General features: G+C 48.2%; 1 protein-coding gene across 1 annotated transcript in view; it reads left to right on the top strand.

Annotated features, from left to right (window-relative positions):
• Positions 1–2,277: 2,277 nt before the first annotated feature.
• The window catches only part of PCSK1N (proprotein convertase subtilisin/kexin type 1 inhibitor), an 87,489-nt gene continuing 62,347 nt past the window's right edge, over positions 2,278–27,419 (top strand). Inside the window, exon 1 of the mRNA XM_086940371.1 lies at positions 2,278–2,436. Coding sequence (XP_086796497.1) covers positions 2,368–2,436 — 69 coding nt within the window. The 5' untranslated portion in view covers positions 2,278–2,367. The remainder of the gene's footprint in view (positions 2,437–27,419) is intronic.

The raw sequence follows: 27,419 nt of genomic DNA, 5'->3' as shown, positions 1-27,419 counted from the left end.
GTGCTTTTAGACTCAATGAGTGAGCCATACAAAAGGGATAAGGCTCAAGCATGACTTTGTCTTGCAATGCGTAGCATCTACTAGGGACAGTTCCTTGTTCATAGCCGGGCAAGGAGTCTATTTAACCGAGAAACCAAAGGTACGTTTAGGGTTAACACGTTACTCCAGCTCTTTACAGACACTGGGCATTATTTATGAAGGTCTTGCGCCGCCGGTACGTCACTTTTAAAATGGGAAAAAGTGGCGTACCAGTGGCGCAAGGCCTTCTTAAATAAGGCCCACTGTGTCCAGTCCAGAACTTTTCACCTACAACTCATTGATTTCAGGAGTGTAAGTCTAATGGAAGCAAAACAAGACTACAACACCCAGAATGCATTAGGCTATCACAGAAAGGTCCAGGAGCTGGAGGGAGGTGGTCAGCGTAGGTACGTTTGTGTCGTTTGGACCAGTTAAGGGGCTACCAAGACACGTGGCTGCGGGTCAAGCAGACCCTGCTCCCAGGTGTAGTAGTGTCACAGTGGCTCCCTACAATCCTACAGGTGGATTCCTCAAGGGTAATCGCTCATCTTCGATCCCATCTGCGGACCCACTGGATTCCGCACTTTAAACAATCCGGGCTGGGAGGCCGTTCTCTTCGTCTGCTTTGGAATAACCTTCCGAGTCACCTCAAGGACATTCATCCGCACCTTGCATTCAGGTAAGGAAATGGTTAAAAACGTGTTTATTCTGCTAGCTCTCACTCCTCCTTTTTTTGTTGTCTTTTAAGAGGTCTTTGTAGCCTTTTGTTGTCCTTTTATTTCGTAGCGCCAAGATGACTATGTTGGTAAACGTGCGCTCTACAAAAAATAAATCACTGCAAACATAATTCTATGGTATGTGTGTTGTGCTGTAGGACACATTGGCAGTTGTGTGTTTGTGTTGTTTCAGAAAGCTCTAATGAAGAAAATGCGAGCCCCGAGCACACCCCAGGGACCAGCACCACAAGCTGGGGGAGAAGCTTTAGGCTCTGGATGTTGGGGGTGGGGTGGGACACCGTGGGTGGTGGGAAGTATTAGAGGCCCCCACCACATTTAGTGGCTGTCCTGTGTCATGTTGCATCCCTCCACTGCACGCCCCGTGGAGTCCTGGCACGTCTCTCATACAAAGTGTGGTGTTTGGAAAGGTCTTTATGAACCATGGTGGCAGCCAGGAATCGAGAATACACGAAGTAAAAACACACAATGACGTTTAGCAAAAAAAACAACCAGGTAGGTGGCTCCGGCACTTTAACACGTAAGTGTGCTACATTTAAGGAACTGGGGCGCCTGTAGGCGCTCCCATATTTAGGCAAATGATGGAAAGGAGGCTCGGGGAGTTGTCCAGGATCACACACTGAGTGATGGTGGTAGAGCCGGGACTCGAGCAGAGATCTGCTAGATTTGACGGCTGCATCTTGGCCACCAGATCACCTCTGGTCCGTGGGGTGGACAGATGCACACCCCAGGGCTCTGTGGGGTGGACAGATGCGTAACCCAGGGCTCTGTGGGGTGGACAGATGCGTATCCCAGGGCTCTGTGGAGTGGACAGATGCGTACCCCAGGGCTCTGTGGGGTGGACAGATGCGTATCCCAGGGCTCTGTGGGGTGGACAGATGCGTATCCCAGGGCTCTGTGGGGTGGACAGATGCGTATCCCAGGGCTCTGTGGAGTGGACAGATGCGTATCCCAGGGCTCTGTGGGGTGGACAGATGCGTATCCCAGGGCTCTGTGGGGTGGACAGATGCGTATCCCAGGGCTCTGTGGAGTGGACAGATGCGTATCCCAGGGCTCTGTGGGGTGGACAGATGCGTATCCCAGGGCTCTGTGGGGTGGACAGATGCGTATCCCAGGGCTCTGTGGAGTGGACAGATGCGTATCCCAGGGCTCTGTGGAGTGGACAGATGCGTATCCCAGGGCTCTGTGGAGTGGACAGATGCGTATCCCAGGGCTCTGTGGGGTGGACAGATGCGTATCCCAGGGCTCTGTGGAGTGGACAGATGCGTATCCCAGGGCTCTGTGGAGTGGACAGATGCATATCCCAGGGCTCTGTGGGGTGGACAGATGCGTATCCCAGGGCTCTGTGGGGTGGACAGATGCGTATCCCAGGGCCGCTGGCCGGGCTCGGCCCAGTCCCTGCGCCACCGGTGCCAGCAGCAGCCCGGAGCATTAGCAGCGCCCCCACGTCCGCTGCTGTCACTGCGGCGGGGCTGGCAGAGCCCCCCCTCGCGCGCGGCCGATGCTGGCGCCCGCCCGCCCCCTCCCGCCTCAGTCTGCCTCTCCCAGCAGCAGCAGCAGCATCTCCTCGCCCTGCTCCCGTCCTCCCTCCCGGGCAGCCTCACTCCCTTCCAGGATGATGGGCCCGGCTCTGCTCCTCGCCCTGCTCACCGCCTCGGCCAGCTTCCTCTCGGCCGCCTGCAAGGTAAGGGGGCCGGGGCCGTGCTGGTGCATCCACCCCCCCCCCCCCCCCCCCCCACACGCTCCCGTCCGTCCTGTGGTCCTCCTCCCCTCCCCCATCGAGCCACCATTTCTCTACCTTTCAGGGTCACTTTTATACCGAGCAAAATAGCAAGATACGGAGGCGCGCGGGTCCGGGGTGGGCTCTGAGAGCCCCCTCTCTTCACCCCTCTTACATTTACCTTCTTCCGGCACTCGGCCATTTCACTCACCCTCTCATTCGCAACCATCCTCTTCCCCTCCTTCCTTCCTCCGTGGTCCGTTCCTTCATCTCCTTCTTTAAACCGCAGATTTTATTTTCTATGTCCACCCTTCATTCCTCCATCCCTTTACTCTCACCCTTCCACCCCCTTCTCTTGCTTTTCCTCTCCCTTCCCCATTCTCTTGTTGTCGCCCCTCTTCCTCCATCCTTCTTTCTTTCTTTCATCCCTTGATGTCTCCTTCCTTCCTTATTCGATGCTTCCTTTTTTCATCTTTGCTCCATTCCGTATGCTATTGATATCTCCCTCTTTCCTTCTCTTATTCCTTCTCTTATTCCCCGGATCTGGCCTTCCTTCCCCAATACCCTTGACGTTGCCCTCTCTCCTTTTATCCCTTCCTTGCCCATTCCCTTGATGTTTTCCTTCCTCCCTTCCTCCCACCCTCCCTCTCCCTTCCTTCGTTCTTCTATGGATCCCTCCTTTCTTTATTTCTTCTTTACTTCCTTATTTCATTTATGAGTTCTCTCTTACTTCTTTTATTCCTTCCTTCCCTATTCGCATGATATGTTGCTTCCTTATTTTATTCCTTCCTTCCTTCTCCAATGCCCTTAATCTCTCCCTCTTTCTTTCATTCCTTCTTCTTTTTCTTCCATCTTTCATTTATTTCTTCCTGAACCCTTCAACCCTCCTGTCCTTGCTCTCTCTATTCCTTCCTATCTCTCTCCGTTCTTCTTTCTCCGCTTCCTCCCATTCTTCCTTTCGCATCCACCTCCTGTCCACGCTGTCTCGTTCCACCCTTCATCTCTTCCTTTTGTCTTTCCTCCATCCCTTCTTCTCTTCTTTCCTTCCACTGTCCTTCCCTTTCACTTCCTCCTGTCAATGTTCTCCTCTCCCTTCATCATTTCCTCCCCTGCCTCTTCTTTCTTTCCTTCATCCCTTCTCCATCCTTCCTTCCACTCTTTTCTCTTCTTTCTTAGTATCTTTCGTCATTCTTTTCTCCTTCCCTCAGTTCATATCTTCATTTCTTCTGGTTTCCCTCCGTCGTTGAATCCTTCCTTTCCCTTCACAGTTTTTATTCTTCCTTCATTCTCTCCCTTTTGTTTCCTTCCCTTTCCGTTGCCTGTCCTCCTCTCTCTCCCCTACCCTATCTTTCCCTCCCTCTCATGTGGTATATTTCAGTGAAACCCACCAGAGTCCACCATCTTCTCCACCATTGCAGACACTGTCTTAAACTTCATCCGACCTGTGTGTGTGTTTGTAGGGCTCTCCTTGCTCTCTTCCTGTCCAACCTCTGCTCTTTACTTTCACCCATTCTTGTCTCCATCCTCCCTTCTAAACTTCCCCTCTCCCTTCTACTCTTATCCCGCCCTGCCTGCTACCTCTTCATCTCTTCTCCCACCCTGTCTGCTTCCTCTTCATCTCTTCTCCCACCCTGTCTGCTTCCACTTCATCTCTTCTCCCACCCTGCCTGCTTCCTCTTCATCTCTTCTCCCACCCTGCCTGCTTCCTCTTCATCTCTTCTCCCACCATGCCTGCTTCCTCTTCATCTCTTCTCCCACCCTGCCTGCTCCCTTTTCCTTCTCTTGTCTACACTTTCTCCGGTTTCCCCTCTCTCTCTTGTCTTCAGAACTTTCACACTTTTCATCATTTTCCTCAACTTCTTCGCTTCTCCCACCTCCTTTCGTCAAAACTGCTCTCTCCCCCCCTCTTCCCTTCTTCTGTGCTTCTCTAAACCCACCCATTCCTCTTTCCCCTTCTGCTTCTATCATGTACACCTCACCCTCCCACTCTCTTGTTGCTCCTCTTTTCTACACTTCTCCCACCCGCTGCTCCCTCTCTCCCTCTCTTCCTCTGCACTTCTCAAACTCACCTATCCCTTTCTCCCTCCCCTCTTCTACACTTCTTCCACTCACCCCTCCCTCTCTTCCACCCCTCTTCTATACTTCTCCCACTCGCCTTTCCCTCCCTTCCTCTCCTCATCTACACTCCTCTCACCCACCTCTTCCTCTCTTCCTCCCCTGTTCTGCGCTTCTCCCAATCATCTCTCCCTCTCTTCTTCTGCACTTCTCCCACCGCCTTTCTCTCTCTTCCTCTCCTCTTTTAAACTTCTTCCACTCACCCCTCCCTCTCTTCCTCCCCTCCTCTACACTTCTCCCACTCGCCTTTCCCTCTCTTCCTCCCCTCTTCTGCACTTCTCCCACTCACCTCTCCCTCTTTCACCGCTCTTCTGTACTCATCCCACTCACCTCTCCCTCTCTTCCTCCCTTCTACACTTTTCCCACTCACCTCTTCCTCTCTATCTCCCTTCTACACTTCTCCCACTTGCCTCTCCCTCTCCTGTTTTACACTTCTCCCACCGCCTTTCTCTCTCTTCCTCTCCTCTTTTACACTTCTCCCACTCACCCCTCCCTCTCTTCCTCTTCTCCTCCACACTTCTCTCAATCGCCTCTGCCTCTCTTTCTCCCCACTTCTACACTTCTCCCACTTGTCTTTCCCTCTTTCCCTTCCCTCTTCTGCATTTTTCCCACTCGTCTCTCCCTCTCTTCCCCCTCTTCGGCACTTCTCGCCTCTCTTCCTCACCTCTTCTGCACTTCTCCCACTCACCCCTCCTTCTCTTCCTCCCCTCTTCTACACTCCTCCCATCCACCTCTCCCTCTCTTCCTCTCCTGTTCTGCACTGCTCTCATCCACCTTTCCCTCTCTTCCTCTCCTGTTCTGCACTGCTCTCATCCACCTTTCCCTCTCTTACTCTCCTGTTCTGCACTGCTCTCATCCACCTTTCCCTCTCTTACTCTCCTGTTCTGCACTGCTCTCATCCACCTCTCCCTCTCTTCCTCTCCTGTTCTGCACTGCTCTCATCCACCTTTCCCTCTCTTCCTCTCCTGTTCTGCACTGCTCTCATCCACCTTTCCCTCTCTTACTCTCCTGTTCTGCACTGCTCTCATCCACCTCTCCCTCTCTTCCTCTCCTGTTCTGCACTGCTCTCATCCACCTTTCCCTCTCTTACTCTCCTGTTCTGCACTGCTCTCATCCACCTCTCCCTCTCTTCCTCTCCTGTTCTGCACTGCTCTCATCCACCTTTCCCTCTCTTACTCTCCTGTTCTGCACTGCTCTCATCCACCTTTCCCTCTCTTCCTCTCCTGTTCTGCACTGCTCTCATCCACCTTTCCCTCTCTTACTCTCCTGTTCTGCACTGCTCTCATCCACCTTTCCCTCTCTTACTCTCCTGTTCTGCACTGCTCTCATCCACCTCTCCCTCTCTTCCTCTCCTGTTCTGCACTGCTCTCATCCACCTTTCCCTCTCTTACTCTCCTGTTCTGCACTGCTCTCATCCACCTCTCCCTCTCTTCCTCTCCTGTTCTGCACTGCTCTCATCCACCTTTCCCTCTCTTACTCTCCTGTTCTGCACTGCTCTCATCCACCTCTCCCTCTCTTCCTCTCCTGTTCTGCACTGCTCTCATCCACCTTTCCCTCTCTTACTCTCCTGTTCTGCACTGCTCTCATCCACCTTTCCCTCTCTTACTCTCCTGTTCTGCACTGCTCTCATCCACCTCTCCCTCTCTTCCTCTCCTGTTCTGCACTGCTCTCATCCACCTTTCCCTCTCTTACTCTCCTGTTCTGCACTGCTCTCATCCACCTCTCCCTCTCTTCCTCTCCTGTTCTGCACTGCTCTCATCCACCTTTCCCTCTCTTACTCTCCTGTTCTGCACTGCTCTCATCCACCTTTCCCTCTCTTACTCTCTCCTGCACTTCTCACATTTGCCTCCCCCTCTTTTCCTCTCCTCTTCTGCACTTCCCCCCTTCCTTCTTTCTTCCCCTCCTTTACACTTCTCGCATGCTCCCAGCCCAATGTTTCTTCTCCGACGCTCGCCCCCTTCTCCCCTCTTCTCTTCTTTACTTATCCAAAACTGCCTTCCACCTATTTCTCCTCTTTTCACCCCCACCCTCACCCACTCAACTTCTCGCCTGTGTTGCACTTTCCCCTCTGCTCTCCTTCCGCCCTTCTACACTTCACAACCCTCACCGAGCCCTTTTACTTCACTCCTCTGCACCCACCCCACGTCTTCCTTGTCCTCCACTCTTCTACACCTACCCCCTGCCCCTCCCCTTGCCCTCCCTGTTGTACACTTCCCCTGGCCTTACCTCTTGCACTCACTCCTCTCTCCTACACTTCTCCTAGGCCCTCCACCGCCTCCTTCCCCATCTCTCCATCTTCTCCTCTTCTTATGCCTCCTCTTTTCCTACGGGACTCTAATCTTCACTTTTTCTTCTCAGCTCCCCTCTTTTATACCTCCTCTTGTAGTATCACTTCCCTTCCCATCTTCTACACTTCACCCTCCACCCCCCCTTTCTACGTGTCTCCCTATCTCCCCTGCTCTTCCTTCTCCTCCCTACCTCTGCACTTCTCCCACTCGCACTTCCCTCTCATTTCTGCACTTCCCTCATCCTCCCACCTCTTATTCTTCGCGTGTGTCGACCCGTCTTCCTCCACTTCTGCTTGTAACTCCTGCTCCCCCTTTCATCTACACTTCTTCCACCTTTGCCTGACTCCTCCGTCTCCTCTCCTTTTCCCCTCCTCCTCTTCATGTCGTCTTTCATCTTATCACCCTCTCGCGCTTCTCTTTATTTCTTTCTCTTTTCTGCATCACTCACTCCTTCTTGATTTGATTTGGTTTTTGTATAGCGCTCTATCACTCCGAGGAGTATCTTGGCGCTGGATGTGAATTGTGTAAGCCTGAAAAAGAAACGGAGGGGCAGAAGGTGAAGTAGCCCCTAGAGATGATTCAGGAAATTTAGACCAGGGTTTTGCAGAAGGTGGCTGTTTGGTTGTATATCCAGGTTTTAATGGCTTTCCTGAATTTACTCTCACATGAGATTTCTCGGATATGAGGGGGAAGTTTGTTCCAGGCTCTAGAGCCTCTTACTACTAGAGATTTGCCACCTCTGGTGGTCAGTCGGAACTTGGGGATGGTCATGAGGTTGGCCGTTGCAGATCTCAGATGACGTCCAGGATGGTAGCGATTGAATTTACTAGACAAGTAGGTGGGGCCTGTTTTGTGGAATGCCCTGAAGGAAATAATCAGCAGTTTGAATAGAATCCTCTTTTGGATGGGAAGCCAGTGGAGGGTGTCTAGTGCTGCAGATGCTGATGTCCTTCTTGGTAATTTTAGCACCAGTCTTGCTGCGGTGTTTTGCACTATTTGCAGTTTGTGTAGGAGGGCTTTATTGGCACCTTCTTGTCCACCTGTACCCTTCTTATGCCTTCCCTCTTTCTCCACGTCACCCACCCGTTATCCTCTGTAGTTAGACATCTCAATCCCCTTCTCCCCCTATCTTCCCCTCTTCTCCTCACCCTCAGCAGTTGTTTTGTCTCCTCTGCTGCTTCATCGCCTCCAGCCTGGCTGTATTGTCACTCTCACCCACCAGCACATCCCCTCCTCTGCCATGAACTCTTTCTTCTACACCCCACTCCCACCTCTGCTCTTTATTCTGCCTTTACTCACTCTCCCACCCACACAAACATCCTCTTCGTTCCCCCTCCCTCACTCTGACTCGCCCAGTCACCGCCTCCTTTTCTGTTCTTCTCACACAGCTTCACTTCTACATCCCTCCTCCCCAACCATTGTCCTACTTTCCCTTTTGCTACTCCTTTGTCCCCCATTCCTCTTCACTCCTATCTTCACCCCTTCTTTCTTCTCTGAATTCCTTTCTCCTACTCATCTACAAATCCTCCCTTCCGACTGCTCCGCCCTCCTTTCCCTTCAGCTACTTCAACGTCTTTATTTGCTGTCTTCCTTCCCCCTCCTCGTCATTCATCGGCTCCTCTTCTGCCTCCTCTGCCTTCCCTTCTCTAGTTCATCCCTCGTCAGCTCCTGTCTTCTGTGTTTTTCCTTCCTCCACACTCATTACCCCCTCTTCTTCTTTCTTCTCTAATCTCTTTCCTCCATCTTACACATCCTTTCATTCTCCTTTTGCTCTCTAACCTCCTCTCATCCTCTACTCTTCTTTCTTCTCCGTGTATCACTTCCTCTTCTCTTTCTTCCTCCCTGACCTCTTTCTTTCTCTCTTACCATCGCCTCCTGTTCCTTCTTGGATACCCCTTTCCTTCTTCTCATCCATCACCCCCCCCTCACTGCTCTGACCTTTCTCCTCCTCTCTGTCATCCAGGACCTCCTTCCTCCTCCTCCTCACCATCCCTTGTTCTTTCTTCTCTTGTCCCCCTTTCCCTCTTCATCCAGCATCTTTTTGTCTTCTCAGCCCCGCCCCTTGCCACTCATCTGATCTTGCCCTTTTTGATTCGTCCTCAGCTTTATTTTTTTTTCTTTCTCTACCCCCTCCACTCTCCAAATATTCCCATAGTCTCCTTTAGAACATGAGTGTCTCTCCTCCCTTTTCTCCCCAGGTTTCCCATTCTCTCTTCCTTTATACCACTTTCTTTCCATGTTCTCATTCCCCGTCCTCTTCTGACTCACTTTCCTCGTGACTCTTCCTTGAGCTTCAGTGTTTTTATTCTTCTGCTTCTCTCACGTCTTTCACGCTCCTCCTCCCTTATCACTCTTAATTACATCTGTATCCACACAGGATATAATTACTTCACTCTCTTATTCCATGTTTTCTTCCTTCCGGTTTACTCAGCTCTCTCTTTCCTGCTTTTGTCTCTGCCCCTCTCTCTCCACTCTTTCATGTCCTTTCCTCCATTCCTTCTTTCTTCTCCTCTTTCAGCCCACCTCATCACATCTCCACGTGTGCACTACACTTGCTCTCTATTCCATCCCTATACTGGTTTTCTTCCTCTTCCTGCGCTCTTCTTCCTCTTTGCTTTCTTTCCCACCTCTCTCATCGTCCTCCATGATTCTCTTCACTCCTCTTCTTCCACACTCATACCTTTTATTCTCCTGCCAATCCGTGCGTTTCTCTTTCATCCACCACTCTTTGTCTTCCACCTCTCTTGTCTGCTTCATCTCCCATTCTTGTTATTTCTTCTATCTTGTGCTCGATTTTCTTTCTTCTCTCCCTTTCTGCTCGGTTTTCATATATATTCTCGCTCCATCATTGAGCATTTTCTCTCCTCTTGCACGCATTCTCTTCGCTCTTGATTGTCCCTCTTACTACTGCCACAACTTTTCTTGAATTCTCTTCAGTGCATGGTGCATTGTGCATGCTGTTTTGACAAATTTCTTTCCTCTCTCTTCCTTCATTCTCTCCTTTCCTACAATGTGTGCCCTCCCCTTTCACACTTTCCTCTGTGCTTTCACAGCTTTTCTTTCCTGCCACTTTTTCTAATCTTTCTTCAAGCGTTCTTTGTCATCTCCTCTTCACCTACTTTCTTCCCTTTCTTGTCACTCCCTTCGTCTCTTTTCTTCCCTTTATCTCTTTCTTCCAGTTTCTTTTACCACCATTTTACTTGGGTTGCTTCATGTACTTTTATGTTCTGTCCTCCATCCACTTTCTTCCTTTGTTATTTTCCTTTAATGGCTTTCACATTCACTTAACTTAATTTCGATTCAATCTTTAGCATCTTTTTCCTCTCAACTTCCTGTAATCTTTCGTCTTTTCTTTCCTCTTTCTTCTCCTTCTACCCCCACTCTCTTGTATCTATGTTTACTCTACCCTCAACCTTGATTCACTCCATTTCATTTTCTCTTTCCTCTGCCTTTCACGAGTCTCTTCCTGTGCTTTCCTTTTGTGGGTTCCCTCTTTCTTTTATTCACTTCGCTCTCTCCTTTACTTCCTTGTCTTTTCTTTCTCTTTCTCTTCTTCTAACTTCATCTTTCCTCCACATTTCCTCTGTTTGGTTTTTCAATCACTGTTGCTCTCTTCTTTTGTTGATATTCCCTAAGTTTGTCCTTCTTTTCTCCATCTCCTCCTATCTCTTTTCTCTTTCTCCATCTTCTGCTTCTTATTCCTCTGTTTTCATGATTTATCTTTCTTCTCCTTTCATCTGTGTTAGGTTTATTTTTGTTCTTCCTCTTCCATTCTTGCTTCTGTTTTGTCCCTTGCTGTTCCATTATTATTCCACCCAGCTTCTTCCTCTTTTCCACTCTCTCATCTGCCATTTATTTCATCTCCCCCTCATGTATTTTTTTTTAATATTTTCATGCCCTGTCTCTTTTTTAATTCCAGGGTCTTTCCATGTCATGATTTCCACTTTGTGTGCATTCTTCTCTCTCCTGGCCACCCCTCTCCCTTCATTGTCTCCTCCTAGGACCTCCCGCCCCAGCAGGTGTCCCCGGAGTGTGGCACATCAGGTGCTTGTAGTGAGGAAGCAGTGAGGCTTGCTGAGGCTGCCCTGAAGAAGACGGTCATTTTTTCTGAGGCTCTGATTCAGAGCCGGTGTAGGAAGCTGCACCGGGGGGGTTGGGCTCTCCTGTAGATTTCAACCTCCCTCTAGAAACATGAGGCTTTTTCATTCCTGCCAACAAGAAAGGCACACTGGTGACAATGGCTGTTGTACTTCCAATCTTGTTGAACGTTACAATTATTGTATTCAATGTAGGCTAACCCTTGCCAGCAGGTACCTCCGCGGTCCCTTAAACGTATCAAAATACCAGTCTGTCACCACGCTAGCTGCGTAGCAAAGACAACGAATTTAGATAACAAATATTATCACACGTAGATGCTATATACAAACTTGTATTTGTTTCTTTTGCTTGATTTTACTACTTTTCAGTATATTGAATTCTATTTGCAAATGTGACAGCCGACACGTGTTTCGCCCACCTGGACTTTTTCAAGGCTGTGATTGTAGCTGTAACGGATGAGTGGTTCTCTCTGGGCAGGGCACTATGACCCTGCGGAGGGAGGGCGGTATGGTCATCCCAAGGACAAAGGCGGATATATGTAGATGCTGTTAGCACATGACATCAGTAACTATAGATCCACATTCTAGGATCGCTAGTTCACTGTGTCTCACGACTACACAACAACAGAGGGCACAGTGACACTCCTACTTCACACCCTCTGGGATAAACACTCCCCAGTCAAACAAGCCCCACCAGGTCTCACCACTGAAAACAGCAGGGCAGACCCAATTCTTGCTTTGCGCGTCCTGTTCGAATCATACACTGAACCCCCCTCTGGACTCACACTGACAGTAACTCTGTACTTTCCTCACTTCGGAGGATTTTATAGCACCGGAGCTGTGAGAGAATCACATATTCATCATAATTGCAAGCAGAGCCTTGAAAAAGTGCAGAAGGGCGAAACACGCATTCGGCAAAGAACCCGAAACAACATCAGGCCCTGACTTTTCCCACTGGGAAGTGAATGTCTCGAACTGCTTCTCCCCAGCCTTTATTCTCCAGGCTGCCTGACAGGTTGCAGTTGTGTCTATTCTAAATGTTTGTGTGCCACAGGGAGTTTAAATCTCTTAGTGACAGGCAGCATGTCTTCCTTGGGTGTGCTTCACCCGTGCAGGTGGGCAGCCTACTATCATAGGAGTGTGCGCTTCCGGGCCTATGCTTGTAGGCCAGTGGAGACACCTGGAAATCTGTGCAGAGATGGGGGATGGACTGTTGGGTGGATTTTTAATTTCTTATTGAAGCAGTAGACCACAGGGTGAGTAACACGACATGCGTTCCTTCTGTGGTGGTTTGATCAGGGCTGATGCATGAAGTGAGAGCGCCTGGTGCACCAGTGTCAGTAATCACAATAATTCTCTGTCTCTGGAGAACATTTGTTTCATGACTGTTCACAAAAGTGTAGTTGGCACAACAAGATCATGGCCTAGAGTGTATGTGTGTAATTATACCTATGCAATCTCAATGTTAGGGTGAGGAGTGGGAAGTGTGTGTGTGTGTGTGTGTGTGGTGTGTGTGGTGTGTGTGTGTGTGTGTGGTGTGTGTGTGTAGTGTGTGTGTGTGTGTGTGTGTGTGTGTGTGTGTGTATGTGGTGAGTGTGTGTGTGTGTGTGTATGTATATGTGTTGGGGTGGACTAGGTTTCCTGCTGTAAGGTACACTTACATTTAGACTCGGGTACTGGGGTAAAATGTTTTTACACAAGTCAGTTGGGGAAAATGACTCTTTTGCAAGTGACAGGTCAAATGAACCTTGGAGCACAGCTGCAGCAGTGCAGGCGAAAAAATCCTGAAATATTGGAGTAAAAATGTACTAACCCGAGTGCTGCAGCACCAGCCATCTGGAAATTATGCAACCGTACTCCATTTTTATACATAATCTAGATATTTCAGCTCAGCACTCCTCTGGCAGTGATGCAATCGATGTAATGGAAACCCCAGCAGTCATTCTATTTTTAGGCCTGGCTTGACAGAGCAACTGTCTGCTATACACATTGTTACAAATTCTTAAAAGGATACATATGGAGGGCATTGGCTCTGCCCAGAGTTATTTTTTCCCTCCCACCTCATGCTATTGGTTGTTTGGTGTATCCTTCTCTCTCTTATGAAGCTCTTGCATTGAAGGCATCAGGAACTATTTTACATTTGAATAGTACTGTGAACCAGCGCGTGCATTCTTAATCTCATAGATGATGTATTGTATACAGAAAGATTCCGGTTTTTGTATTTTTTTATTTTTTTTACTAATGCAGGTTTTTAAATGTATTAAACAGAACTCAAAATGCAAGCCAGGCGTATTGGTTTTGCCAATATTTTTTTAACTTTTTTTATTATACTTGGTGTGTTTTTATTTTTTCCTAATTTATGTCAGCAAAATGTAGAAATAATGTCCCATCTCTTTATTTATAAACTTCTCAGCGTGACACAGACTTCTCTCAAAGATGTCTAACAATCAGATTTGTTGAGCCCTGATGGAAGGTTCTCGGGGCATAGTGCGATGTAGTTGGTAGATATTGGCTACAATGAAGTTTTGAGGCTGAGTAATAATTGGAAAAAATAATGGTATCGTACGCATGATTATTTACACCCCAATGGACACACATACAAGTCTGCATCTTAGCGCACCCCACAGAAATGGCTCCCGCTTATGCCAAGCATAGGTTCTACACATAGAATGCACCGTGTGTTAATGTCATTGGCAGACAAATAGATCAAAGTCTGCTAGTGGCATGGCGTCACGTGACTTGTGTGGTCATGACAACCAGCTGTGAGCCTGACTAATTAGAAAATTCTGTGGAAGGCATTAGAGGATGTCATGATGTCTGTCCATCCGACTCGTTGCTTCAATGTACAGAATGCCTATGTGAGACGCATCTACATATAATGAATCTAAACTCGAGCTCGTTAAATGTGAGTGGCATCGTGCCAGCCATCTTGGGACAACATTGAACCCCCTGCCCTGGAAAGTGACAGCAGGTAAAGGATGAACAGTCTCATTAGCATATGAGGTCACCTGACGTAAACCCCCCAACAGGAGGCGTGGCTACTACGCCTCCCAGAGCAGTGAGGCAGCCTCCCTTGAAGCCACGCAGATGAGACTGCATCAGGGCAGGCCTGGCAGTGTGTGGTTAACTCAACGAGTGGGCATGTGTGACTCAAGGGCGAGTCACAATGTGGGAAGATGAAATGCACGTAATATAATGAAAAATAAGGTATTGGAACAGGTACAACCAGTGAGACATAAGACCTTACGGGTAGCTGCACACTCAATGACACAAAAGGCACTATGAGCAGGCATAATAAATGCCAACAATGCAAGATTTGTGATGAGTGCAATCAATGAAGTTAAAAAAACAATGTCGGGGGCAGGTACCACCAATGGAGCAAAACCCGACAAGGGGCGCGGCAAGACCTCTGAGCCCTTGTGTGTAGCTGTACTCCTGCTGCCTTCAGTCTCTTCTTAGTACCATGAAACCTTTGGGGCAGGGCTTTAAGTGGGATGAAAAAACTGGGGGGGGTCTGTCAAAGGGGGCGTGGCCAATGTAATTAAGGGCGTGGCTTAAAAACATGTAAGCTACAAATCTGTGTTGAGCACAGTGTGCCGCCCGACTTGTCTTTTGCTGTTCCTGTCATTGCATCCAGTCTCATCATACCTACAAGTCAGGGCTATTGGCTTTGTCAATGGTTGCTAGATGCTTAAGATAAACAAGCAGCAACTATGGGTTGTATATAATATTGAAAAAACTTCCACTTAAAGCCCTGGTGACACCACGACAATGTTGCTGCTCCTGAGTTTCAAAGAGAGAAGGGAAATCCAGTGAGAAAATGACTCTCTTTAAAGGATTTTCCCTTCGCCTACAAGCTCACCACGCGCACATCGATGTGCCTGTTGTCCCTGCAGTCCGGGGGAAAAAAACGGACCGCCTGTGCCAGGGCACAAACAGAGCCCGATAGAGACCCGCTTCGAGGCCCCATGAAAAAAAACTGCCGGTGCTCAGACCCTATGAGACCCAGCCCACTTAAAGCACTGCTTTGTGGTACACATGCTTCAGAAAAATAAATGATGTTATGCTATGCAGGGCCCTGTAAAGCTCATGGCTCCCCGAGGGCCTCGCAGCGCTGAAAGTCACGTCTGTCCCATTGAGGCTAAACATGGGGCGAATCATTCTAAGAGAAGTGTTTTAAGAACTTTCCTGAATTTAATTTCTTTTTTAATCATTCTGAAAGCTGAAGGCAGCGAGTTCCAAAGTTATACAGCAGAACTCCTGGAAAGGGCATCTCCAGGCCCTCCTGGACACATCTGTGCAGGCCGCATCCCCTCCTGGACACATCTGTGCAGGCCGCGTCCCCTCCTGGACACATCTGTGCAGCCCACATCCCCTCCTGGACACACCTGTGCAGGCTACATCCCTTCCTGGACACATCTGTGCAGCCCACGTCCCCTCCTGGACACATCGGTGTAGGCCTCATCCCTTCCTGAGTGTGTATTAAGCAACAGTGATTACGTGTGCTCTGCATGTATGTGTCGGAGGAATGATGTCCAGTACACAACACTCCTGTGAGTTGTGTGCTGGACCTCTGAATACTTGGACCTTCCTCCAGGCTGCATCTCTGGGTGTGTTTCTGGGCTGAAGCTTTTGTTCAGCCAGAGACTTGCCTGAGATGGCCTGGGTCGGTTTGGCGCTAGACTGGTCACTTGCTAAGTTACTCCAGGTTCCTCCCTCTCTACCCTTTGGAGAGCTCACGTCCACCTTGGAATGCGAGCACCCAGTGAGCAGCGCCACAGGACTCACCGGGCACCATCGGTGAACAACACTCAACCACCAGAGAACTGCCCGGATATTGTTGATTGCTCCCGGGCCTGGAGGCAAGGACCACAGCGGGGGCTCCAAAGGAGAGGAGGCGATCAGAGCGGATACACATGACCCCACCCAGGAGTCTGCAGTCCGCACCATCACTTGTAGTGACACCCCCACCCCCAGCTAGGGGTTTGCAGTGACCTCCAAATGACCTCCCCTGGACACAGCGGGCCATTCTTCGCACTTCCGGTCCAGGTGCAAGGCTCTGCTTGCCTTCCGTTGCCTCTCCCTGGCGCATGTGCAGACGGTGGTTACAACAGGCTCAGCCGGTCGCTTGCTTTATACAAACAACACGGTACAGAAACAGCACATAAAGAGGTGTCCGCCATGATGGAGCTCTGTGTGTTATGGGTAAGTGCGAATAATGCAGCAGTCGGTGAAAGAACAGAGTAACACAGGACAGTGTGTGCACAAAAACTATCATTCGATATAACAAAAGGCACCATTGGTGCAAGCGTCACCCGTGCCAGCAGCACAGTATTAGAAGGTAAGTACAAGCCATGGATAAAGCAATTCTAGCGGATTCAGAAGGGCGTTGATAAGCACAGTGTCGTCTTAAGGATGCTTAGGGCCCTGGGCAAGGGATATTTTGGGGTGCCCTGTTCGAAACAAATTAGAATTGTGTCGCATATTTCCTGCTACTTCACACCTACACGATGACAAACAATATGGAATTATATTTTACGCTTCACACAAAAACAGCTGAAAGTCTTTCCTGAGACTGGGGAGGCCCTGGGCAGTTCCCACTTTACCCATGCCTTAAACCGTCTCTGGATAAGCAGGCCAAAGCTGAGTCTGGATGCGGTGAAGGCCAGAGTGAGGTGCTTTAGCGGAGCGGTGCGTGGGCCTCTGTGAAGAGAGATGTCAGCCGAGCTCTGGGCTTGCACCGCACACACTTAGAGCTGTGTGTGGGTTCCAGGCCAAGCGTGTTGTGCTGCAGGGTGAGATCTCAGCTGAGCTAAAGACGTGTTTCGGCCTCAGTGCTGGGGCAGCATCAGGAGCCTCAGGACAGGATTGAGGTGCAACGACAGAACCCCGAAACCGGGCCCAGGATGCTTGTTTCTGGTCCAGGGAGGACCTGGCTTGGCAGTTCGGTCTGGCCTGCTCCTATTAGGCTCAGGCTCAAGACTGATTTGCATGTGGCTTGGTTCAAACTGGAATGGCATGGTGAGCAAAAAAACGATGGATTTAGCCCCAGATCTCTGTACTGGGGTGGATGTCTGACATTGTTCTGCATTCTGTCCATCAACTGTTGTTTTTGCATTTGTCACCACGAGTGGGGCGGGTATGCCCAGACGTAAGTCCCGCTCTCTCCACGCCACTGGAATCAAGCTATCCTGGCTGATGATGGCTGAAAGTCCGAAACCGGTCCTAGGATGCTTGATTCCGGTCCAGGGAAGACATGGCTTGGCAGTTCGGTCTGGACTGTTCCCATGGGGACAGGGTCATGACTGATTTGCATGTGGCTGGGTCCAAACAGGAATGGCATGGAGTGCAAAAAACAATGGATTTAACCCAAATCTGAATGTTTGATTGACTCAGCATGACGTCCATCATCTGTTCTTTTTGCACTGGAGTCGGGCCAAGGCCCTGTGTAGTGGTGCAGCTGCAGGGGACCCCTTCCGGAGCTTCTGACTGGTTCCAGAGCGACCCCACCTCGTTGTGTATTGAGGTGGGGGGGGGGAGTGTTCAAGTTACTGGCCCTGTGCTGCGGAGATGCGCGTGCGAGCGCTTACATGATGTGCGTGGAGGTAGACAGCTTGCCGGAGCTGTGTTTGTGCGCACAGGCAGCACGCACCGCTCGTGTAGGTGTGTGTTGACAGATGGGTGTTAATGAGTAACCGAGATGAGGAAATTAACGTAAAGACTATCTAAGCGAAAACTGCACCTTCGGATGCTGTGCCGCGGGCCTGCCTTCAATCACACAGTCTTGTTTATGGACACAGTGTGTGTACACAGCAACGGCACCCAGCAAACACACGTGCTCCTGGCCGAGTCAGTGTGAGGGGTCCAAGCCGGAAATTGCGCCGAAATTGTTATTGTGTGCAACAAACATACCCACGATGAAACATGAGGCCCTCGCGGCCGCTACATGCTCCAGCATGCCCCCCCCCCCCTCTGCATAGATGTTAGCAGGAAATGACGTTGGTGCAGTCCCCTGCACCCACTGCATGGCTTTTAGCAGCAAATGACGGCTGTGCAGCCCCTGGGTCCAATCTACTTTTCACCTGTGCCTCACTATGGTTTAAACTGGGGTGGTGTGGTGAGCAAAAGAATGGAGACCTAAGTGGGAAGGGTATGCCCAGACGTGGGTACCGTGCTCACTACACCACTGGATTCAAGCTAGCCTGGCTGATGAAGGGTGATGCCCTGAAACCGGTCCCAGGATGCTTGTTTCCGGTCCAGGGAGGACCTGGCTTGGCAGTTCGGGTTGGACTGTTCCCATGAGGCACAGGGTCAAGACTGATTTGCATATGGCTGGGTCCAAACTGTGGTGGTGTGGTGAGCAAAAGAATGATGGATTGAACCCAGATCCTTGTGACTGGGGGTGAATGTTTGCATTGTCCAGCATTCCGTCCATCAATTGTTTCTTTTGTTTCTTTTGCATATGTCACTATGGTTTAAACAGGAATTGCACCAATGTTCCTTCAACAAAATGTGTACACTCAGTAACCTCAACACAGCAGCTATTCCAGCTGCATCGTCCAGTGATAAGTGTCAACAGAGCTTGGCGCAGGGCGATCCCTCGCGGTCCAGATCGGCCATCATTGAAACCAACAGAAAACACAAAACCACCACCCCCCCTTCTGGAAGGCCTTAAAACCTGACTTTTCAAGTCAGCCAGTCAGTCAAAAACATATGTTCATTTAGACCATAGTCTTTTGAACAAGAGTTCTTTTCAAAAGATTTTTATTGAGATCCATTCAAATTTACGAATTCATCCATATACCAGAGTGCCAATATCTGGTGTATGCACTCCAAATCAACAAATACAGCATACATTTTCAGGCATAAAAATAATATACAATCAGAATAAAAGACAAAGTAGCGTTGGATTAAGATTCATAAGAGACCAGATGCTGAACCTACTTTCTTTTTAAGAGCAACTAAAGTGTCTATAGTGCATTAAAGTGCAAATCGAGATAGAGTACACAGATATACCAACAGGTGAAGCTTCTGATAGTATTTCATCGTATTAGCAATCCGTTCAAGAATTTTTGATCTCCCCTTAATATTAAGTCGATATAATTCCCATACTTTTCCAAATGTCCTGATCCCCCTGTTTCGCACTGCATACAACCGTTCACTATTTCTGACCTGCTTCATTTTCCGGACCCACTCACACTTTGTTGGAACCTGACATGATCGCCATCTTTGAAGTAGCAGGGACCTGGCAACCGCCATTGCAATATATATTAATATAACCCATTTATCAGATAGACGAAGGGAAGGATTGTATCCCAAAACTTTCAGCCAACTGTTAGAGTCAAGTTTAATTAGACATTCGGCCTCCAAGTGTCAGAAGATATCATTCCAAAACCCCTGAATTAGAGGGCACTGTGTGCTGATATGCGTCCAGTTAGCTGTCGACTAAATTGAACAGCAAAAACACAGACTAAATTGGTTAGGGTAAATCTTGGGTTAAAAACTGTGGGGTTCTATAAAGCAGCAATTTGCTAAAAAATAACATCCAGTGCCAATTAGCTCCCTGTAATGCACTAAAATGAAGTTTATTAACCTCGGTCCATATTCTCGCTGTTAACTCCAGCCCGTGTTTTTCAACAAGAGTTCTTAAAGACACTACATAGCAAGCTCTTCAAGATTTTGGCCTCTGTGTGTGCATCAGGTGTCTTCAAGACAATGTATAGATTAACCCCTCAAGCACAGCAGTAGGTCAAAGCCAGGCAAGCCACCATAGCCTTATGTCACAAGCATTGGCAAAGCCAATAGGCCCGGCATTGTATGCCAGTTTTTTTGGCTTTGCCATTGCTTGTTTTGTCAAGTCTTTTATAGGACTTTGCTGCTGGCCCATCACCAATATAAACAAGCATTTGCAATGCAATAGGTCTCGCATTTGCGAGAGTTTAATCTATTGGCATTGTAAATGGCAATGCCTTTTATTTATGTTTTAAAAACCAACACGTAAATAAAAGGCATTGTCATTTACAATGCCAGCATCTCAAACCCTTGCAAATGCGAGACCTATTGCATTGCAAATGCTTGTTTTTAAAGTGTTCCTAACTATGAGCACTGAGGGGAATTAAAATGCTTAGGTTTACTTTCATGGATTAACTGTTAATAAACAATGAAAAGGTGAAGACCAGTGAATGTATGTGTTCCTGTAGCATCAGTCAATTAAAACATAATTAGGGAGTTGTAGTTACTGCATAATTTGTCACATCATTTGCAGATTTCACAAAAAATGCTCCGAGGTGAAATGGATGAATATACTGCCACATAGTGTTTTGGGTAATTTGGCATTTTGTCACATAATTTAAATAACCATGCCACATACTTTGGATACCCTGGTCACATAACCCTAGTGGCCTTGACAATGATAAAGCACTGCAGAGTGATTTAGGGGCTGACAGGATGATGATGAATCCTGTATTCCACATGGAACCATGAATTATTTCCCAAGTGTGAGTAGTACCTTGCTTCCCAGTACAATCTGGACTTTCTTTGCCTGGCATGCACGGAGAATAAATCATTGGTGTGGCTAGTTGCAGATTACTTGATATATTAACTATTCACTGGATTTTATAAGGTTTGAAGCAGTGACACTCACTTGGAGACAATATTTGATCACAACTCTATATGTGTTTATTTCCGGGAAAATGTTTGATTTATTATTACTCTTACATTTTGGTATTTTTAGAAGACATCTAACATTTGGTGGATAGCTCCCGTTTCAGTTGTGCCCGTGACTTACCCAAGCCTCGTTGTGTTCCTCTCTCGTGTTCCTTTCCTAATGCCTTCTTTTGTTGTGGTGTCTGCAGACATGCCGCGTAGCTCACACTGCATGCCCGGCCGATAGTAATAGTAGTTATCCGGGCTGCAGGGCGTCAAGACCCCCGTGTAGTCCCACAGCAGACATTCCTAATGCCGTCTTTTGTTGAGGTGTCTGCAGACATGCCGCGTAGCTCACACTGCATGTCCGGCCGATAGTAATAGTAGTAATCCGGAGTGCAGGGCGCCAAGACCCCAATGCAGTCCGCAGCAGACATTCCTAATGCCTTCTTTTGTTGAGGTGTCTGCAGAAATGCAGTTTAGCTCACACTGCATGTCCGTCCGATAGTCATAGTAGTAATCTGGGGTGCAGGGCATCGAGACCCCGTGCAGTCCCGCAGCAGACAGTCCTCAGAAGCATACGCAGCCTCCGTGGTGATAAGTGAGAAAAGTCTGGGCCTAAAGTGCATTCATCATTCAATTATCACCAGCAGCATAGCGACAGCCGCCAACATCCAAGCACACACCCGTGTGTAGCTGAAGTTAAAATGGCACCCCGAATGCCGCAGACACTTTACGGTTCCCTCTCACCTGGGCCCCTCTTCAGTTTCTCTTCATCGCTCCCTTCACTGTTCTTTGATGGTCTCCTCGCGGCTGGGTTTGTAAATATAGTTTTATTTCACAGGAAGAACCAATGCTGCCAGCCATCTTTGGTGTTAGGGTCAGAAGGGCAGAGCGTGCATGAAGCTCACCTCCTGTCCCTTTACACCAGTTGTGTCCGCAGCACAATGGGACAATCTTACTTTAGTATTTAATGTATAATGTGCACGGGGAACGCAGACAAATATCTTGATTTCACTAGCTTTAATATGCAAAATGGTCTGTCCTGCAAAAGTCCCAAAGCGGAAGGTAGACATTGTGCGTAGCTCTTTAAAACAAGCATGGTCACGCAGCCGCGAAAGGAATGCAAGGTATGCAGCTGGCACCCGGCCGTGCTGCTGCTCTCTCCCGAGCTCCTTAAGCCAGGGGAGAGAGAAGGTGGAACATGCACCCGCCTTTAGACAATTGCGTGCTGTCTTTCTTAGAAAGACGCACGCAAAGGCCAATAGCGTGTGAGGAACAAAGAAAAGCACATGCACGAGCATGTGCTCCGAGTTAAAAGTGCTTACAATAAGCCTCGCAGAGCAGCGCATGCGCGCTGGCTCAGGATAGACCTCTAAATGGCTACAACGACAGCTACACTTAGCTATAGTTATCAAAGGTGATGACAAAGGCTGCATGCAGATATGCTCGTCGTTAAAGAGCAGAATGACGTCACTCCCAGTAAAGTTTGACAATAGGCGCCGGACCCACTGCTGTGTGCAGTGGTGGGCAGAATAAAATGTGAATGACACAACAACAAACCAACAGACGAAGAGGGCTGGCTGAAATCCCTGTAAGTAAGTATATTACTTAAGTAATTGAACTAAAATCAAAAGGTATTGGCTAATGCCAGACCTTAAAAAATTACTTCCTTTCGAAAATCTACATACCTGAGACCCAAGGAAAGAAACCGCAAGTGGAAAAACATGAAAACAATTCAAAATTCTGGCAAAAGATTTCTTCTTAGAGCAAAAGAAACGTGAATGCCAGCTTGCTAACAGGAACTGACCTGTCTCCCTGCCATGCAGCCTTGACTTTTATCACTTCCAGTTTCACCCTCGGAGCAGCTGAACTTCTGTGGACCCTGGGAAGGGACATTTACTATTCTAACTCTAGTTTTTGAATATTTGGCCAAAGTGCAACTTTCCCCTATATAGCCCAGGAGGTTTATTCATGATTATAATTCCAGTGGTGGAGATATCGCTTCCATGAGTATGCTTCTTCATGTTTGAGTCTTCGGTAGACCTCTTCGATCCTGACTCTCCTGCAGTCGTCTCTTCGCCTTTGTCCCTATGACTGTCACCATATCCTCAGATAGTGGTTCTCATGGTAGCCTTCACCGCCTTCCTCCTCGCTCCTGTGACACGAGAAAACCCGGGCAGATGATGTCCCATGTGGATGTACTGTGCAGAGAAGCATGTCTAAAGCACAGACGTGGCACATGAAGTCTATGATGCCAGCACATCAGTGCCTTATCTCTGCACATTGTAGAGCGGCTAAAGCTGATGGATACCCACACCTTACCTTCAGAGGTGGTGGACCGTGGCCCCCACAGCTCTTGTGTTGGAGGGTGAATTCTACCTCTTGGGCCCTCCTGTGGACTCAGGGCCCCTCCAGTCACTGTTCGAGACCAGCTTAAGGGGGGCTTATTTGGCTCCTTGCGCCGCAGGTGCGTCACTTTTTGTGACGCACCGACGGCGCATTTTACTGCTCCATATTTACAAGGACTCACAAGCCACCCTGCGTGGCTTTCCTGTCCTTGTAAATGTGGCCACTTTACATGCAGCACTTTGCGTGTAAGGGGCATTCCATGGCTGTTGCTGTGGGTGTTCCCATGCAACACTCGTGGAATCTGACACGGGAATGCGTCTGAATGCTAAGCCTCCCCGGGTAGGCGTCGGGAGGCGTAACGAGAAATGTTTTCATTTCTCCTCGTTTTTTCCCTCTTTCTATGCGTGCCGCATTCTGCAGAACACATGGGAAGAGGAAGTCACCTCTTGTGGTTGTTTTTCTGCACCAAGTTGTCCCTTCCTGCACAAAAACAATCATCCCCGTGACGCAGACCCCCTTGCACCATGGTGCAAGGGAGCCTGCGTTGGTGCATGGCAGGGGGAGCACAGGGATCTGTCATATTGTTTTGGATATGACAGATCCGTCATATCGTTGTAGATATGACACATACCTTTGCTTTAAAATTAACTCAGCGCAGCCAAATGGCTTGGGGCCCCGCAATGCATTAATTCTTTGTAAATAAGGCCCTCGATACTTTCCCCATCCCATGGCTTGACCTAAATGTAGCAGTGGGTGGGGGCCAAATACAACCCTACATATGATGAGCTAGAGATAGAAGACATCACCAGGAAATGGGGACTAACCAACCAGAGGCTGTACCATGAAAATGCATCCGAACCTAACAACAGATTAAAAGTATGCAATCCCGAACATGGGACCAGGTCATGTAATAGTGAAGTGCCATTTGCACCAACAACCAGTGCCAAATTGACATTTGCTTCAACCAAACAGTGCAACAACGATATGTGGCTCCTGTTGGTCAATCGTAGGTGGAAGGCTGGTATGAAACTGCACGACACCAGTGCAAAACCACCAAGCACTGGAGCAGTAAGCATGGGATAAGCCTGCAACTGCAGCAGCAAACAATTACCTCCTGGTTAATTTACAGATGTTTGTATAAGAAGGCCCCAAGGGCCATATTATCAAGAAAGGGCGATACATTATCGCCAACCTAGGCTTCTATGGGAATTCACAAGGGCATATTATCAAGCCCATTATCGCCGCTTTAGCGTCAGTTTCCTGCCGATAAAAGCAGCGATATTGTATCTACCTTCCTTGATAATATGGCCTCAGGTTCCAAAGGAAGGTACCACTATTGGTCTGGATTTTTTTTTTTTTAATGTTCAGTCGCATTTCCAGAGGAGGGGGCTGGGTGGCATAGAAGCGGGCACGGTCTGAGCTGTGACTCACTGTAAATTCTAACAAAAATCTTTGAAAGGTAATGAAATGTCAGAATGAGTCAGTAGCTTTGGGAAACACTGCAAACTTTACAGCCCTGTATCTCTGTCCAGTGTTATTTCAAAATCGATACGAGGATCGATACAAAACCCTGGCTCCTGTCCCGGAGGATTATGAGCCTTTCGGAGGCGATGGGATCCTTCCCATGCCCTCCTGGCTGCGTTCTCTCCTAATAAAGTAAAACATTGGTTAAGCCAATAGGTCGGACTTACAATTTAGCTTCTAACTAAAATATATTTTTTAAACTATGCTGCAGTGAAAACAAAAACAAAAGTTTGCTTTCTCTATCCAGTTCATCTATGAGAAAAGTATGTAAAGAAGATTCAGTGTATTTTTGAGATGTAAAATAGTCCATTGTAAACTCTCCCTCTTAGGAGGAATAATGCAGCACACAGCCAGGGGGGGGGGGGGGGGTGGAGCCAAGCCCAATCTATGTGTATTTTAAAGAATTAGTAACAATAGGTCCGGCCGACAAAATGACCATTAGGAGCTCCCTGAAATTTGAGTGACATTGATAAGCAAGCATCATTCATCAAGCAGACACAGAGGTCATTAAGAGTGGGAAATAACAAAAGTTATTGCCTGCAAATCAAGCATCCTTGTTGTGTGGTTCACTGCAAATATTCCATCCAGACTCCTGTTGACGTCGTACTTAGAAAGACAAGTTTGTGTACTAACTGTTGAGCAGTCTTACACCACAAACCCATCAAATTCCAAGGCTCTGTTTGACTGCCATTGGACACAACCGAACAATCTCGAAAGGGTGCTTAAAGAAGTCCCTGCCCTAAAAGTAACGTTGGGTTTTTCATAGACCATGAAAGTATGAGTATGACTTATAAGCATGAAAGATGCAGACCCTTGGTCAGGGTGGCACAAAATTTAACTAGGATTGGCAAAGCAAATAGGTCTCACATATGCGAAGTAACACAGACAACGGGGAGGTGGGTGGAAAAAAGCAACACAGCAATGAGAGGGTGAGAGGTGAAAGGGAAAAAATCACCAAGAACAACTGGGGGTGGGAAGGAAGAAACAACACAATGGGAAGAAGAAGGAAAAAAAAAGAAAAAATAGTACCTGATTCACAGCATGAGCAGCAGATGGACACTAACCAAAATGAAGCAATCAGTACTTGGTCCATGCTCCACACAAAAGAAGAGGAAGTGAGACTGTCACATGCCTCACAACTCTCAACCCTTCAGAAAGCACTCCAAATATTGACCACAACAGGTCACGTGCCACAGTTGTATCTCGTGGTCCAGTTGTTGAGCCGAGGATTGGAGTGTGCAGTTGCAGCTGGTTTCAAGATCTCTGCAAAAGCGTCTCACTCAAGATTGTTTCACAGAAGGTCCTCACACCAGGAGGGATATTCCGACTGCTCTCTGTGCCACACTAGGACTCGGCAGCGAGTGATGGGTTGTGGCACTGTTCTAGGGGCCGTCTTAAAAAGAAGGATTTACATTGTTCAATTATACAGGGTCACCACTGTGAGCTGGCTCATGTGACACATTAGCTGTTGGTTTTGCTGTTTCTCATCTGTGATTTGTTGGGTTGGTCACAGGAGTCAGCAGGTTATTTTGATGGTATCCTCTTGTGATCTCCATTCTTTGTCAGGGATATCCTCCCTCTCAGGCAAGCATCCTGGGCAGGCAGGCGAATGAAAAGACAGGACACAAAATCACCAGGCTGGAGAGGGAGCTTGTGCACTCCAGCTCTGCTGTTATTTTTTATGTGACGACATGCGTACGTTGGCAGTGTATGCACAAGTGCGAGGGTTTGTGCAATGTGGCACACTACATCTCTTCTCAACTCAGTGTTTAACAACATGATCAACTGTATCAACTACTGTTCTGGTTACTGTGTTTAAATGTTTACCACACATAGGGCCCGATTCACAGAATTAACTTAAGACAAAATCCTAAACTTACTACTTTTGGTATTCACAGAAGTTCGGATTTTGTCTTAAGTTTGTCTTAAGACAGACTTAAGACAGACTTAAGTTAGGGTTTTGTCTTAAGTCTGTCTTAAGACAAACTTAAGACAAAATCCTAACTTCTGTGAATACCAAAAGTAGTAAGTTTAGGATTTTGTTTTAAGTTAGTTCTGTGAATCGAGCCCATAGGGCATTATTTAAAGTTTGGTGGACAGGATACTCTGTCAAAAAGGCACAGATTTCCCGCCGGCTGTATTACAAGCAGCATAGGCTATTACGCGCTTGTAATATTGCGGGCATGATATCTGACAAATGTGTGCCCGAGTAACCCGTCCACCAATCTGAAAATGAGACCCAGACTCAAAGACTCTTCAGGGCTTGTTTACAAGCCTCGTGTGCGGCCGGTGCAGCACTTTTGATGACACTCCAGTGGCGCAGAGTGCACACCCATCATGAGGCCCCGCAAAGCCACTTTGCCTGGCTATTCATGACCTCGCAGATATGGTGTAAGGCAACGCTGCACACTGCCTTTCCCTGCGGCAGGGAGGCCTTCCATGGGTGCTGCGGTGGGTGTTCACCCAAGGGGTTTGACGCATTCCCGGATTGTCATGGATCTGCAAAACTGGTAATGTGTCCAAACTGTACGCCGCTCTAGGGCAGGCGCAACGGGGATCATTTTTTGAAATTTCTCCTTGTTTTTCCCTCTATAAATGAGTGCTACATTCTGCAGCACAAATAGAAAGATGAAAACGCCTCCATGGATTGTTTTTTGTGTAGGAAACTTGTCCCTTCCAGCACAAAAACAGTCTTGCCAACAACACAGGCACGATTGCACCATGGTGCAAGGGTGCCTGCATTGGTGCTAGGCACCATATTAAGCGCAGGCGCTGGCTGGAAGGACAGGAATGCACTGTATCTCGCACATATGGTGCATTGCTGCCCCTTCGATTTGGCGTACCGCAGCGCAGCCAACAGACTTGCACCGCTGCCCTACGCCAAAACTTTGTAAATGAGGCCCTCAGTCTGCGGGAAGCTCGAGGA

Source organism: Lissotriton vulgaris, chromosome 10 (genome assembly GCF_964263255.1).
Source record: "Lissotriton vulgaris chromosome 10, aLisVul1.2, whole genome shotgun sequence".
NCBI lineage: Eukaryota > Metazoa > Chordata > Amphibia > Caudata > Salamandridae > Lissotriton > Lissotriton vulgaris.
Note: the sequence above shows the minus strand (reverse complement) of the source record. Positions and strands in the feature narration are given on the sequence as shown.